This window comes from Berghia stephanieae, chromosome 3 (assembly GCF_034508935.2).
Source record: "Berghia stephanieae isolate SIO BIC M18660-M18661 chromosome 3, UCSD_Bste_1.3, whole genome shotgun sequence".
NCBI classification, from domain to species: domain Eukaryota; kingdom Metazoa; phylum Mollusca; class Gastropoda; order Nudibranchia; family Aeolidiidae; genus Berghia; species Berghia stephanieae.
The window spans coordinates 86,168,192-86,185,826 of record NC_088362.1 but is presented as its reverse complement, the minus strand read 5'-3'; the positions used below and the strand labels follow the sequence as shown (position 1 = coordinate 86,185,826).

Here is a 17,635-nt window from a genome sequence, read left to right as displayed (position 1 = left end):
TTGCAGTATTTATATATATATATATATATATATATATATATATATATATATATATATATGTGTGTGGTGTGTGTGTGTGTGTGTGTGTGTATGTTAACAATTTTATTATATTATATTGTTATTTATTATATTTGTACATTCATCGGTTATAATGCCAGAAGTTTATTCTGACAGTGATTAGTTGTTGTTTTTCTTTCATTGTGAGAATTAATGATATTAAATATTTATACACAGCGAAGCTCTAAATCCAATTGGCGATGTTAGAACATTGTAAATGCAAAGGTATTCCAGTATGTTTTTATTACTTTCATTACCTCTTGTAAATTTTATGAGACATAATGATGGAATTGTAGTTTGTTTAAGTAAATGGTTTGAGTACTTTATATCACATGATCACTAGTATCTGCATTTAAAAAAATATTTTTGATTGGACGTGAAATCGAATCATTTCTTCTGATCAGCTATGTGTTTGTATTTAACTTTATTCATGGAACTGTTGGATTGTGTATAGGAATTTGCTTTAAAAATTAAGTTCTATACTTTCCATCTCTGTGGAAAGAAAATATAGAATTGATATTTAGATGTGAAATATTTGACTCTTAAATTTGTGATTTTTTATTGGAAGTTATGAGAAATATACAATAGTCTTTTTTTTTTTTGGTATTGAGGAGAAAAAAAAGTAAACAGCATTCAAAACAAATTTATGTGCACTCTTATAGTTATGCTAACTTTGATTTCTCCTTTGTTTAAAAATTGAAAGAGTTAATTACAGTGCAACCTTGACCTCTGGTCTCCATGTTTTTGTGCTCTTTGTTATTAGTAATAAAAACCCCAAGATAGCGACATACAGTTGAGCAAAACTCTTGTTTAACGATATCATTATAGCAATAATCAGCTGTTGATACCAATGCTTGATTCCCGACCATCGTCATCTTGTACTCCTAACCAATGAAAAAAGCTCTTTTTTTCTCCCAAAAGGAAATCGTTTTGTTACCGACCAGTCAGAACACATGTTTACTACACTGCGTGGAATCAGTGCTAGTTCATATGGAACCACAGCAAAAGAAGTATATCAATGGATGGAACTCTCAAGGGTCCATTAACCTTCTCGGTTACCTACCTGTCAGTTGAGGTTAACTGATATCACGCAATGGCATGTCCTATGGGGGTGATTATGGATATTTATCTGTGTGGGGTCTTTGACCTCCCATAGTGGGCAGGAGGTCACGCTGTGTCTTCTATCCCCTTATAGCTGTTTTCCGAGTTACTTTCTGTCTTTCTATTTTGGAACGGGAATACATGGTTTTGTCCTAGCCCTGGTTGGAGTCTTTGACTGTGAGGGAAACAGTAAAATGTATAGTTATAGTTTTGGGAGATGATATTTTTTTTCCTTGTAAATCATCTCCCTGCTGTGTATTGTTATAGAGTTGTTCCTTCCTTTACCCACCATTATCCCCTCCTGACCAAATAAACACACACGTTTTTGTTTTGTAACGCCTTTGACTGAATGACTTTTTTTTTTTTTTACAATATCCCGATTACATCTACAAAGATTGCTTCGGCTACGGGCTGTTCCAGATGGTATCATCATTCAGAGTTAGGGTATTTTATTTTAAAGAAATATTCTGTCCTGGGTGGGGTTCCCTACCTCCACAGTGGGCAGGGAGGTACTTACCGTGTCTTCTATCCCCGTATATCTGTTTTCCAACTTGCTTTCTGTCTTTGTCTTGGTGTGAGATTGCTCGGTTTTGTCCCGACCCTGGCCGGAGTCCTTGACTGGGAGGGAAACAGTCAAATGCATAGTTATTGTTTTGGGAGATGATATTTTTTTCCTTGTAAATCATCTTTCTGTTATGTGTTATTATATTTGTTATTTTTAATGTATAATGCAAGCATTTGAGTGTATTCCTCTTTGTTGGATTTTGTGCTTGTGTCTGGATGAGACTTATAGGTGATCTCAAACTAAGTGCATTGGTGGTATGCTCTTGGAATCTACATCTGATCCCTAATTGTTCCCAGTTCTCCTATGTCTTACTTTTTCTTGGGTGCTTTAATTGTAATTCTAGAACTTTTTACTATCCCATTTTTTTTCTTTTTACTGGCGCTGATGTGACCTTAATGTGTTGCAAGCGCCTTAAAACCCTTAAAAACAAAAACAAAAACAAACAAATATTCTGTCCTAACATATTTTTTTCCTTATATATTATCTCCTACTGCATTGGTTAGGTGTTCTTACCTTGCATTGTGGGAAGGTGGTCACTAGTAGTGTCTTCTATTACCCAAATCTGTTTTCCAGTTCCATGTTTAAAAAAAAAATTAAAAAGAGCTTTTATATAGCGCAGTATCCACTAAACGTGCTCAAAGCGCTTTACAGAGGGTCCCCGAATTTAAATTGTGACCATGAGTCTTTTTCTAATGTTATAAATCCAGCCATTGTAAGAAATCACTGGATAAAGAAGAGTATAAATTTCTTGATAAAATAACGGTGCGTTGGTGGTGTTCTCACTCGTGTGGGACTGGGTGGGCTTCCCAAACTCCCATAGTGGGCAGGGAGGTACTTGCTGCGTCTTCTATCCCTCTGTATCTGTTTTCAATTGCTTTCTGTCTTTGTCTCGGAATGAGATTACTTAGTTTTGTCCTGATCCTGGACGGAGTCCTTGGCTGGGAAGGAAACAGTCTAATGTATAGTTATAGTTTTGGGTGATGATATTTTTTTCCCTTTCAAATCATCTGTTATTTTTTTTCTAACATATGATTTGTAAACATTTGAGTGTGTTCCTCTTAGTGGGATCTTGTGCTGTTGTCTGGGTGAGACTTTTAGTTGATCTCAAACTGAGTACACTGACAGTGTGCTCTTGAAATCTACATCTGTTGCCTTTTTTAACCATTTCCCCTATATCTTACTTTTTCCTCAATTCCTTTTAATTGTACATCTAAATTGTTTTGACTCTCCAATTTTCTTCCTTTTTACATGGCGCTGATATGACCTTAAATGTGTTACAAGCGCTGTAAAACCCTTTAAAACAAAATTAAAACTCGTGTAGGAGAATACTGCATAGACTTGGAAGAGGGGGAGAGGTCGACCTTGGTCTACCTTTGCTGTCTGTACTATTCCCACCTCTACATTATTTGTCCCCGCCATATGTGTATGTTTTATAGAAAGAGATCATTTGATGTCCCCCCACCCCCTGGGATCTGCCTTAGAGGGAGGCATCTGTCAGACGCTTTTTTTTAAAGATATATAGGATAGCTCTTTTTCTTGAAAATCCCCTGTGGTGAGATACTGTTAGCTTATTAAAATCTTTAAACTTGAATGAGAGAGTAGACTATGTGCTTTTTTCAAGATTAGACTTTATAAAGAGATCCAAGAATCTTTGGATAGGTTGCTCTTTGCGTCTGTTTCTACTCTCTGTTTCAATTAATGCCCAGGTGCTTCCGAGCGCAGATATAATGGTTTATCTACATGCCATTATAAATTGTTATATCTATGATCATTTGGCTTTGCCATCCTTTCCACTGTTAGTATTACCAAAAAGTGCCAAAAATACCGTAAACGCAATGTTTGCTGTGTGGAGCCATTTGCCCTATCATCGTGGATGTGGCGGTCACTCTTGTCGTGTCTTGTGTCTGCCCCCTCCCTCCCACTCATTTATTTGTTTTCCTTCTACATGTTGCTTTCTGTCCTTGTCTGGGTGGGGATCCTGACCTCCCATAGTGGGCAGAGAGGTACATGCTGTGTCTTCTATCCCCCCATACACTTTTTCCAATTGCTTTCTGTCATTGTCTTGGAATGAGATTACTTAGTTTTGTCCTGATCCTTGCCGTAGTTCCTTGGCTGGGAGGGAAACAGTCGAATGTATAGGTATAGTTTTGGGAGATGATATTTTTTTCCTTGTAAATCATCTCTCTGTTATGCATTGTATTGTGTTTAGTTTGCATATTATATTATATGAATGGTAAACATTTGAGTGTATTCCTCTTAGTTGGGACCTGTGCTTGTGTCTGGATGAGACTTTTAGGTTATCTCAAACTGAGTACATTGGTTGTATGCTCTTGGAATCTACATCTGATCCCTATTTGTTCCCAGTTCCCATATGTCTTACTTTTTCTTGGGTGCTTTTATTGTAATTCTAAAACTTTTTACTATCCCATTTTCTTCCTTTTTACTGGCGCTGATATAACCTAAATGTGTTGCAAGCGTTGTAAAACCCTTAAAAACAAAAACAAACAATTTCTGTCCTTGTCTTGGAAATGATTGAATGAGATAACATGGTTTTGTCCTGGCCCTGGCCAGAATCCTTACCTTAGAGGGAAACAGTCAAATGCGTATTGTATTTGTATAGAGAGATGATATTATTTTTTTTTCATTGAAATCATCTCTCGATTATGTACTGTTATAGGTTTTTGTTTGAATATAACATTTTGTACGCATTTGGGTTTAATTCCTCACATGGGATTGTGTTTGGATGGAACTTTTAGGTGATCTCAAAGCAAACATAATGATGGACTGCTCTTAGAATCTTATACTGTTCCCTATTCAAACTAGTTCCTCTTGTCTTACTTTTTCTCGGCTGATGTTAATCTATAGTTACTAAAAAAAATTTACTATTCAGTCTTCGTTCCGGTTTTTTTTTTTTCTTTTTTTTTTCTTTTTTTTTTTTTTTTTTTTTTTTGCTGTCACTGAAATAACCAAAATGTGGCACAAACTCCTTAAAACCTTCAAATACTAAAACAAAGAAATGTTTAAATTTAATACAAAGTGTTGAAATGGATATCATGATGGTGAAACTGCTTTACTTTAAGTTTATATTTTGCTGATAAAAGGTGCAACCTTAAATGTTATAAAAAGTCTTCCTATAACTCTTTTATTCACTGCATTCAATCAATCAATTCAATGGCAACAGCAATCAATGTTTGATATTAATATATTATTTTTATATCACTTACATTTATTATAGAATTTATTTTGTGATGGTATTGCATTCCAATAAATAATGATATATAAATGAGATGGTTTTTGTTTTTATGATTTTGAAATTCAAGCTCTGCCTAATTTTTAAACTATTATTATAACCTGTCTTTCAAAAATTGAATTAAATCTGACAAAGCACGTTTTCCTACGTCAAACGGTATGGGCCCACCTGAAAAGAATATCATACCATGAAAGCCTTCTTGATAGTGAGCCAAATGAACGTCCACACCCATTTTCTTGAGTCGCTGGGCGTAAATTAAACCATCATCTCGTAAAACATCATAACCAGCGGTTAATACATACGTCAGTGGAAGATCTTTATAACTTGAATCATCCGCCATTAGGGGAGCAAACATTGGGTCAAGTATCGTCTTTTCGTATTTTTTAGATAATTTCTCGTCTCCAAAGTCTGTTGGCTTTTTCATGTTCCGCAGTTTTTCTGTTCTTATATGTTCATTCATGTACCACTGGGGAGATACGCGACTTGCGTATTCCGATTTTTTTAGCACTTTTGAAGTGTGTTCGTTGTTCATGAACTTTGACATGTATTCATATGAAATATTCCCGTAGTTCATCCAGTAAGAGAGCATGGAAAAATCGTTCAACATCCCTGGGATGTACTGTCTGTTTTCAATGTATGATGGAGTCTGGAGGTCGAACAGTTGTAAGCAGGGATAAATTGGTACCTGGAATAGTGTATTAAATACAATGTTGACAAAAATGTCTATATCTGACCATGATGGTAGCAGGAAATACACACATACACAAACACACACACACACACACACACTTTTTTTTTTTCTTCAAGCGTCTTTAAAGGTGCTTTTCTTTCTTTTCTTTTTTTCCTTCTCTCTCTCATTTTTTATCCTGTATTCTTTCCTTAATCTTAAAAAACATGAACGTCTATAAAATATGTTTTAAAATAGAGCTTACATTGTAAATTATAATCTCCCAAATCAAACTTCCCTTCCCATCCGTCTTATGGTCGACGTGGAACTCGAAAAATTTTATATCAGAACATGCTAGTCATATTATGACAAAAGAATATTGCACTCGCCCATACCTGGATTTTAATTTGTTTCTTCAGCTTGAGAGATACAGCAGCGGTCAAATGGCCTCCGGCACTATCTCCAGAGATAGACACTCGTTTTGGATCAAGGTTAAGGTCATGCGCGTTTTTAATGACATATTCTGTCACCTTGAGACAATCGTCTAGTGGAATAGGATGTGCGTGTTCTGGAGATTGGCGGTATCTGTCCGATATATAGAAAAACGAGTTTTTAAAAAAATAGGTTATGAGTTTTTAAGACTGGATAAACTGGGTGGGGTTCCTGACCTCCCATAGTGGCCAGGGAGGCACTTTATCTTCTATCCTTCTTTAACTATAACTGATTTCCAATTTGCCTTCTGTCTTTGTCTTGGAATGAGATTACTTGGTTTTGACCTGGCCCAGGCCGGAGTCATTGGCTGTGAGGGAAACAGTCAAATGTATAGTAATTGGATTGGGAGATGATCTTTTTTCCTTATAAATTATCTCTTTGTTTTGTATTCGTATTTTTGTTGTTTTTAATTTATAATATAAGCGTTTGAGTGTATTCCTGTAGTAGTAGTAGTAGTAGTAGTAGTAGTAGTAGTAGTAGTAGTAGTAGTAGTAGTAGTAGTAGTAGTAGTTGTAGTAGTAGTAGTAGTAGTAGTAGTAGTAGTAGTAGTAGTAGTAGTAGTAGTAATAGTAGTATCAGTAGTAGTATGGTCCTATATTTATCATCATTATTATCATTATTATTATCATCATCATCATCATCATCAGCAGCAGAATCATCGTCAGCATAATTACTAGACATTTCGGCAGCTTTGATATCATCGACCATCTTATAATACCTACTTTAAAACTACTTGGGGCATTACCAACGATGCTAAACACACCTAGGTGCAAAGGGAAGTTACTCCCGACGATTAGCCACCAAACAAGCCAAGCTGCTCATTTATTTATCTTCTATCTTGTTTTGTTTTAACCACAACTTAATGAATGCCGTTTTGAAACGCCGCATCACAATTATATTCTGAATCATCGCATGATGGATATTTTTATATTGACAGCTTTTGTATGTTCCATTATTTTTGTTCCACTAAAATGAAAGCGTGATTTATTATAATCTCATAAATTACAGTGTCTACTTAGATTAATGCTCAGTTTTCTCATAAACTTTTGTAAATAAATTGTAAAAGTAATGCAACAGAAAAGGATATTTATTTAATAACCGAAAATACAGATGGTCAAGGCATCCTTACCCGACAGAAATTACCACCATTGGGACACCCTTGGCCAGTTTGCGGACAGCAGGGTCGTAAACATCTGTGGATTTTGTCAATTTGAAATAATAATAATAATAATAATGAAATTTATTTATATTGCACCCAATCCTCTAAATTCTAAACAATAAAGCTCTAGGCGCATAACAATAACTAATAATAAATAAATAATAATAAATTAATAAACTAATAATAATAAATTTCTCTCTCTCTCTCTCTCTCTCTCTCTCTCTCTCTCTCACACACACACACACACACACACACACACTAACTGTTATCTATCTATCTATCTATCTATCTCACTCTCAGTCTCTCTCGCTCTCTAACTTTCTAAATAAAATATAAATTTCAATAAAAACATAGTATAACGTTTGTTGAGAATTTTTGTTGTTGTTGGGGATGGGGGTATTTATTTATTTATTTTGTTTTGGTTGTTTGCATGTTTTGTTTGGTTTTGTTTTTTTGGTTTTTTTTATTTATTGTTTTGTTTTATTGTTTTTTGTTTCTTTTTCTTTTTTGTTTGTTTGTTAATTTGTTGTTTTTTTGTTTTGTTTCTTTTTTTGTTTTTATCACGGCTGCCAATCAGAACCAATTCGGCGTGAGGTACCATGGAACATGATGTGTGCCGATGATGTAGCACTTTTGAATGATACAAAAGCTGAGGCGGAAAAGGAACTGGAGAGTTGGAGACTGGTGTTGGAAAGGAGGGGATTAAGGATAAGCAGATCAAAGACAGAATATTTGTCAATCGGACAACAGAGAGCAGAACCACCGATAAAGATAAGATAAAGAGGATGTGCCAGATACAAACCAATTGAAATACTTGGAGGTTAAGAAAAGGATACAGGCAGGTTGGAATAATTGGAGGGAGGAAACTGTAGTTATGTGTGACAAACGAATATCCGCAAAGCAGAAGGGGAAAATATATACAACAGTTGTAAGACCAACAATGTTATATGGACTAGAGACAGCAGCTACAACAAAGAAACAAGATAAAGAAGTTGAGGTGGCAGAAATGAGGATGTTGAGATGGTCACTTGGCTGGACAAGAAAAGAAGTGAGAAATGAACGAATTCGAAGGCTGACTGAAGTGAAGACCGTAGTATCAATAAAGATGAGAGAAGATAATTGAAATGGTTCGGACATGTAAAGAGAATAGAGAGGGAGTACGTGGGAAAGAAAGTATTGGACTTACAAATAGCGGGAAAGAGGAAAAAGGGACGCCCAAAGACTAGATGGTAGGATAAGGTGAAGGATTATATGAAAGAACTGGGCCTTAAGGAAGATGATGCGCTGAACCGAGATGCATGGGGATGTGGCATTCATTATGGCAACCCTGCAAAATGCGGGATAAGCTGAAAGAAGATATATATATATATATATATATATATATATATATATATATATATATATATATATATATATATATATATTAGATTGTCATGATAATATAGGTGGAAATATGTGTGCATTTGTGTGTGTGTGTGTGTGTGTGTGTGTGTGTCTGCAATGGAAGAAAGAGAACGAGAGAGCGAAAATGAGATGACGTAATGATATCAAAACTATAGAGGGGTATTGAAGATTTCTAGACGGCGATAGTCTTATTATTAGTCCCCTACCTCCCCTATTAAGATTTTTTTAAAGGCTAAAATAAGAGAGAGAGAGAGACAGACACACACACACACACACACACACACACACACATTTTCACTTACATCATAATGACAATCTAATATACATATATAGTGATCGCAATCGCAACAAAATTCTGTGTGTGTGTGTGTGTGTGTGCGTGTGCGTGTGTGTGTGTGTGTGTATGTATTGTTAATATAACGTAAAACATCAAAAATTTTCACTCATATCAGACCCTTCATTTTCCTTATGCACAACAAGTGTAGTATTGTAACCAATGGAAAAAAATTTCTTAACGTCATTAGCAATTCTAGTATTCGAGCCAATTGGATTCAATAGTCTGATGTCATGTCGCCCAGCAACGGCCGCCATCGTGGTTCTAAACAAAGAAAATCGGTAATTTTTATGCTTCATGCTGGCTAAAACTTTTCATATATCTTGTGATCAGAATGTGTAAAAGTCAAAACGTGATCAGATTTATAATGTTTTTATTCCTCTGGATACGCTTTTATGCTCGTCAGAGAAATATATTTCATAAGGGCGTCCGCCATTGTTCCGATAGTTTAGAGCCAGTTACTAAGTTACCATGCGTCACTACGAGGGAAGTGACGCTACGACTGTTGAAGCTTGTTCAGCGAGTTATCTGCAGTTATAATAACTGGGTAAATGATTTGGGATTGGGGGGGGGGGGGGGGGGGGGAAGATTAAGTCTCTTTGTTAAATAGTTAATTCCAATATATGGAGTGGTGCCTTACCTATATCCAACCATGACCAACCACCACCATGATAGTACACCATCACAGGTCTTCTCTTGTTGGATGCCATATTTAATGGTTCGTAGATACGTACCTGGACCCCTTCAATCGTTTTATCGTGAATCTATCAGTGATTAAGGCAAGCAAACAAATAAATATGATCAATCGAATCAGAACGGTATTCATATCAAAATTTAAGTGAGAGTAAAAAATAGTTAATAAACTTTTGTTTTAAAATTTAAAAAATACCGTATAAAATTATTTTCTATTTAGATCCTCTCTCTTTCTCTTTCTCTCTCTCTCTCTCTCTCTCTCTCTCTCTCTCTCTCTCTCTCTCTCTCTCTCTCTCTTCTCTCTCTCTCTCTCTCTCTCTCTGGGTGGGGTTCCTGACCTCCCATAGCGGGCAGGGAGGTACTTGCTGTGTCTTCTATCCCCCTATATCTATTTTCCAACTTGCTTTCTGTCTTTGTCTTGGAATGAGATTACTTGGTTCTGTCCTGGCCTTGGCCGGATTCCTGGCTGGGAGGGAAACAGTCAAATGCATAGTTATTGTTTTGGGATATATTTTTTTTCTGTGTAAATCATCTCTCTGTTATGTATTACTATATTTGTTATTTTGAATGTATACTTCAAGTATTTGAATGTTTTCCTCTTTGTTGGATCTTGTGCTTGTGTCCGGTTGAGACTTATAGGTGATCTCAAACTAAGTACATTGATAGTATGCTCTTGGATTTTACATCTGATCCCTATTTGTTCCCAGTTCCCCTTTGTCCTACTTTCTCTTGGGTGCTTTAATTTTAATTCCAGATCTTTTTACTCTCCCATTTTCTTCCTTTGTACCTACTGGCGCTGATATGACCTAAATGTGTTGCAAATGCCGTAAAACCGTTTAAAAACACCAAAAAAAAAACATCTCTCTCTCTCTCTCTCTCTCTGTCTCTCTCTGTCTGTCTCTCTCTCTCTCTTTCTCTCTCTCTCTCTCTCTCTCTCTCTCTCTCTATATTATATATATATATATATATATATATATATATATATATATATATATATATATATATATATATGAAATAAGTTCACTCACGTATTTTTTGCCGAAACAATCGTTTCCATGCCCTTCATTTCGTACCCACAAGTACCCACCAACACTCATAATATATATATATATATATATATATATATATATATATATATATATATATATATATATGAATTTGTATACACATTTTTAAAACATTCTCAATCGAGCCTTATGAGTTATTGTGAGTATCATTCATCGTTCAAGTGTTTAATCATTTTTGTTTTTGTTCATAATTTTGCCCACCATGATGTCCACGTACTGTTATTGGACTTTTGCATGTTGCTGTTAACAGCAATTTAAAAATGTATATCCACGTTTACGTTGATGAATTTTGATGCTGAAAAACATTTTAAAATATGTAATTAATCATTTCACGTTATGCCACGTTTGGCTTTAGAAACAGGTTCTCGTGCAATTGGCAATCCTTCAAGCATGCCAGCCAGTGACATATGTTGCTAAGATGGTTAATGTCACCAAACGGACAGACCAGGCTTTATGGCGGTGCTTTCAAGCCATGCAGACAGTACAGGTTCGCCCAGGAACTGAAGGCAACGAATCCATACTCAATGTAATGATCACTTTATACGTACGCAATACATAAGAAATTGATTTTGAACTGCAATCGAGACTGCAGGAAATTTTCCCGGACGCCAAATAAATAGATTCACAGTTAAATGTCGAATTCACAATTACAGCATTGTTGCCAAACGACTGTTAATGTGTTCTCATTAAAGACAAAATCATCGCCGCACTCGCCGGATTACCAGCGCTGGGCGGGGACTCGGTAGTCAACGGTCCTGTACACTGATGAATCATGGTTCGTTGTTGGTGGTCATGACGGTAGAATGATGTTTTACAGAAGAAGAAATGAACGATTTGAGCAGTCGTGTGTTCTTGAGTCAACAAACAGAGGATTTGGCTAAGGCATGCTTTGGGATGCATTAGCAGGGACTATCGAACACAAACACCGCTTGCTGGGAAGTTTCCAACAATTAAATGTTGTTATAATTCATATTTTGAAGTTTCAAATGGTTACTTCCCTTTTCCTACTAACTTTTAAATAATGGCCCTTGCTCCAGCTAAATTCAAATAATAGAAATCTTAATTACATACAAACCTTTAGATCTGGATCCGAGCCAAGGCCAAAAGGACTTCCAGTGATTAGCGTGGTTAGTACAGTGTTGACCATCCCTCGTGTAAACCATGAAATACCTCCAGGTAAGCCAAAGTCAGCCAAAGTCAGAATCTGTAAAACAAAAACAAAATTAAAAAAAAAACAAAAACAAAAAATGGGCACAAATAAGTGACAAATTAAAACACCACATTACAATCCTTACCTAGTTAAAATTAAAACGAATTCCAGGGATATATTGGCTCTTGATAATGTCCAACTAGGAGATTAGGACAAACATTTCTCAAAAAGCAAGTTGGTGGTGCAAAGAAGATTCATTGTGATGCATAGGTCACTTGCCCTTAAAGGGAAAGCAGCGTGTTGCTTTGATACGAAGAACGATGATAAACAATGAGATTGAGCGTGTGGTCAGCAGTAAATGATGACAGTTGATGATAATGTTGGGTTTTCTGTAAGGTTTAAAAGTGTTAAGGTTGAAGGTCACAACTAGGAAGTGCACGAATTTCTTTTATGCCACTATTGTAATTTTTAGTGTGTTCTCTTTTAATATTTTACAGATTTTTTTTATTGCTTCTGTTTAGTTGGGTCGATTTTTATACATAACCAACCCATCGTCTCAGTATGAGGATGGGTTGTAAAGCTTTGCAATTTTCCTTATAATTTCAAAGATATTTGACTTAGAACCTTAACATTTGTCTAACTAATTGGCCTTGATGTGTCAAAATACCTAAGGTATATGACGTCTCTGTGTGACGCAATCGAATTTGTCCTATTATGTGGTCAACAACCTCGGTCAAAACAAAACAAAATGAAAGTGGTTGCACCAATATATATATATATATATATATATATATATATATATATATATATATATATATATATATATATATATGATTCAAACAGCGTGCTGTTATTGAATTTCTGAATGCTGAAGGCTAGTCGCCCATTGAAATCCATACCAGAATGAAGAGTGTTTATGGTTACTCTTGTGTCGATTATAGCACGGTTTGGCGATGGGTAAGGTTCGTGAAAGGAGGACTCGATCGAAACAAAACTTCAAGATCAAACTCGTTGCGAGAAGTGCCGAAGGGCCTTGACCGTCGGTAATCAAACTTAAGTCGAAAATATATGATTCCGGTAACAGTAATCCCTGGATATAGGAAAGTGTCTGCAATGTGGGTCCCGCGATTATTAACAAGCGGCATGAGAGAGCAACAACAAACAATTTTCTCCAAACTATTGAAAAGGTATGGGAACGAAGGTGATGCCTTCATTCAGCAAATGGTCACTGGAAACGAGTAATGAGTCTACCATTATCACCCAGAGAGCAAAAGCCAGTCAACGGAATACCGACGCAAGAACTCTCCTTGTCCAAAAATAAAAGTTCAAAGTTGTGGCGTCGGTTAGGAAAATGGAATCCTCCACTCCACAGTCCCGACCTAGCAACTTCAGTCAGACGTCATGTTAGTCCCTAAAATGACGGAATATTTCAAAGGAAACCACGATGCCAGCGACACTGACGTGAAGGCGGTTGCCCGATCTTGGTGTCGAGAAAAAGGACGTCATTAAAAAAAAAAAAAAATTACCGACGGGATACGTCAAATGGTGTGACGTTGGCAGCTCTGTGTTCGTTGTGACGGTGACTGTGTCGAAACATAAGGTAAGCAATCTGTAGCTGAGAGTTTATCCTTTCGTTTGGTGTATTAACGAACCATGCCTAATAATGAGGGAGTTATTACAGAAATTGCAAAACGTTTCAACCCATAGACCGAGCGAAATGGACTTCATTAAGCTCTTTGTTATTGTTTTTAGCCAGCCATTTTATGAGTAGTTCTCCCTAAATTGTATTAATCAGACTAAACGCTTAAGGTTACAAATGTTACAAATTATATACCCGGCTGACGGTTGTTATGAGTTTTTTGGCGAAGCATATAGCATCAATAGGTTAACATGAGTGTGTCATGTTTAATGGGGATAATCTATGTTAACTTTCTATGTGCTCGAGGTCATTGGTCACATTGCAAGGTATGTTCAAAGTGACACACACAATGAAAAGTGATCACAGCTTTTGAAATATCTAACATCATGATTGGTCATTTTGTTCAGCTTGACATATGGGTATGTTTACAACTTTCATAAACAAAGTAGCGTGTTTACATTTGTTAAGAAATATCCAATCATTGGACAACAACAAATCATGTGATTGATGACTGAATTGGAATAAAATCCGAATTCGATCGCTTCTATTGTGACAGTAGGTAGCTCTAGTTGGAAAAGGCCATATCAAACTAGAGGCCAAAGTACAGACCGATCGACTCGACAACTGATTTATTTATTTATTTATTTTTTATTTTATTTTTTTTTGGAGGGGTGGGGGGGGGGGGGGGTTAAAATTTGTCTATGTTGTATTTTTGTGGTAAGAGTTTTGTGTGTGCTGTGTTTTGTACGTTGTACTATCTGTCTCTCCTCACCGGCAACTGTTTTGTGTATGGATGCAATGTCCAATGCATTGTCGAGTAGATTTCTCACATGTCCATATATTTCACAAACTAATAAACTGTGGATAGCAAATCAATATCATAATCACAAAAATCATCTCGATATAGCGATCTGAAAGACACGTGTTTGATCATTCGATTATTATTGTGCGTTAATTTATTGTTGAATTATATCTCTTACATATAACGTGTAATTAGTACTTACCACTTTACCATTAGTACGTAGAGCAGCATCCAGTATTCTTGCATGCCACACTTCCGGCACTCCCTCTGGAATATCGGTTTGCATATATTGGGTTATCCACATGCTTAACACTGCTGTCACAGCAACACAAAAGGCGTATTTTAAGGCAGACATTTGTTGTTGAATATTTTTAAAAAACTTTACTCTGTCTCTTAATTATATCATTTGATTACCATTAAAAATAGGTTGATGATTGCGTATTTATATAATCTGGGGACAATACAACATTACAACATAATATAATCCTAGAATTTATATGTCATTCGTTTGCTTTAGTGATGTCAACCTCTCATGGCCCAATGTTCACTCTGTACTGGTATCCATATCTATTTACAATTTATTCATCGGCTTACAATAATACATATCCTATACACTATATAGCTATGTATATATAGTATATGCTATACTATTATAGCTGTCCTTGTACATATCACATTTAATTTGTGCTACAACTCAAATCTCCTTTTTGGCATTCATTTATTGGTACTATGATGGCTGGTATCCAGTACAGAATTGTCAGCCCAAATAATCAGTTTTAGTACCAAAGCATTGATCACAATTATATGTTTAACTGACAATACACTTTGTTTTCTATTTGGCCAGAAAACTTCCATTTTAAATCTTGGTCAATTAAGATGGACCCCACTATCATTATCATTACTACTACAACAACTACTACTACTAGTACTACTACTACTACTACTACTACTACTACTACTACTACTACTACTACTACTACTACTACTACTACTACTACTACTACTACTACTACTACTACTACTACTACTACACTACTACTACTACTACTACTACTACTACTACTACTACTACTACTACTACTACTACTACTACTATCTACTACTACTACTACTACACTACTACTACTTACTACTACTACTACTACTACTACTACTACAACTACTACTACTACATCTACTACAACTACTACTACTACTACTACTACTACTACTACTACTACTACTACTACTACTACTACTACTACTTACTACTACTAATACTACTTTTCTTTTTAGATATTGTTATTATCGTTAGAGGAAAAAAAAGTATTTTATTGGATTAGACTGGCAAGCATGCACCCACTGTTGAACTATGAATAGTTGCATATAATAGATACAGATCGACGTTTACTTAATTTCAGGTCTGATAACCCAAATTGTTATGGGCTCATTGTTGTAATTAATAGTCTCTCAAATCAACCCAACGTGTTATGCATTGTAACAATAATAAATCAAGCCCATAACCACTTTCGTTATCAGACCTGTAAATTTGTGCACGTCGATACAGATGTAGCCTAGGTGTACAATAAATTAGCAAATAGTACAAGTCGCTTGGATGTAACAGATGGAGTCTTCTTCCAAATATCCAGCAAAAGAATCATTGGTTTATACCCGAGTGTTTAGAAGTTTGATAACCGAGCACAAGTTATGGATTATTTATAATTGCTTTGGCTGAGAACAATTTTGTATTGATTTTATAACTTTTCTACACCATAACGAAACCGCAACAATTTGAATTCTACCAAAATCATTCACAGGTACATGTTGGTTAAGTGACATACCGGTCAACGTCACCACGTGTTAAAATGAGAAATTGACAAAATGAATGGGCACACACAAGATTACAACTCGATTGACCTATCCAGGTTCACTAATTACATATATATCTCTTTAAAAACAAACCAGAACAAACAAAAAAGCAACATGTTACGAGACCACTTTTTAGAATAGTTATACAATTTATCGTTTTAAACACGGATGTGCTTTGTCAACAATAATATTATATATAGTATTTATCATTACTGCAGCATGGATTGGATTCGATTGAAGAGTTCCTTTTATGATGAACCGATGATTTGTGAACTAACTTTGATCATGTTAGGGTTACCGGAAAGGTCAATTGGGTCAGTGTGAAAATGACATCCAGATATCTGATAAGAATAAGAAGACAATTGGTCAACGTTGTATGTATATTAGATGTAATCTCCTCTGTAACTACACATCACTTTGTAAAATTTTTAATTTTGGTCAGAAAACTTTTTACTCGTAATACTTCATATACACTGCTATCGATAAATTAAGGTGATCCCGTTCCTGTCAAAAAGTTAAACCCAAGACCTGTAAGAATTATCGAGTCTGAAGACTTTTTTGTTTACATTCTAAGAATCATTTTAACCTACCGACATTTGAAATTTAACGTTTCTTACCAGAATGAAACAAAGATGTTTATGTCCATTGTACCGCACTCTGTTTTCATTGAATCGGCGCTTAGTGCCAACCGGGCCGATTATGACAAGGTGAAATTTGGGAAATTGTGTGTCTTGACGTTATTATTAGGTCATATGGCGGCCCTGCAAAGTCAAAGGTCTTGAGGATAGGTACGCGTCAAAGGGAGCAGATCAAAGTAAAAGATCAGGAACTCGAAGATATAGACACTTTCTGCTATCTCGGAAGTATAATTGACAAGGATGGAGGCACGGAAGCAGAGGTGAAAGCACGAATAGGAAAGGCACAGGCTGCATTCACATCTTTGAACAGAGTTTGGAGAACTAAAGATGTCTCCCTTCAACTAAAGCTAAGACTTTTCAACTCAAACGTGAAGTCTGTCCTACTGTATGGATGTGAAACTTGGAACGCATCACAGGCATGTATACTCAATGTCTCAATCGTTTCTATGTTATATGTTTGTGTTGAGAATATTGGCTATTAAGCTTAACTGCTGGTCAAAATTATTCGCGATGGTGGTGTACGAACGAATCGGCGGTCTCAAGAAGTGGGTGAGAGAGGGATCTAGTAATGACTTTGAGTTTGAAACGAATATTTTTGTGTTCGTGGATAGCTCACACGGTAGAGCCACGCTCTCACCTGCCAGGCGGAGTTGTCGTACCAATAAGGTCGCAGGTTCAAACCCCACCACCGCCGCGAAAAAATTTTTTATTCTCTATTGTCTTCTGGCACTTTTCTATTCACTTCATATCTTGTTGTTACCAACATAAG

General features: G+C 35.9%; 1 protein-coding gene across 1 annotated transcript; it reads right to left on the bottom strand.

Moving 5' to 3' along the window:
* Positions 1-4,931: 4,931 nt before the first annotated feature.
* LOC144968706 (neutral cholesterol ester hydrolase 1-like) lies at positions 4,932-16,198 on the bottom strand. Its single transcript, XM_078907311.1, has 6 exons — positions 14,583-16,198; positions 11,865-11,993; positions 9,670-9,793; positions 7,262-7,325; positions 6,036-6,225; positions 4,932-5,658 (listed from the first exon to the last, which is right to left on the bottom strand). Exons 1-6 carry the CDS (start codon positions 14,733-14,735, stop codon positions 5,068-5,070), a joined length of 1,251 nt encoding a protein of 416 aa, XP_078763437.1. The 5' UTR covers positions 14,736-16,198; the 3' UTR covers positions 4,932-5,067.
* Positions 16,199-17,635: the final 1,437 nt, after the last annotated feature.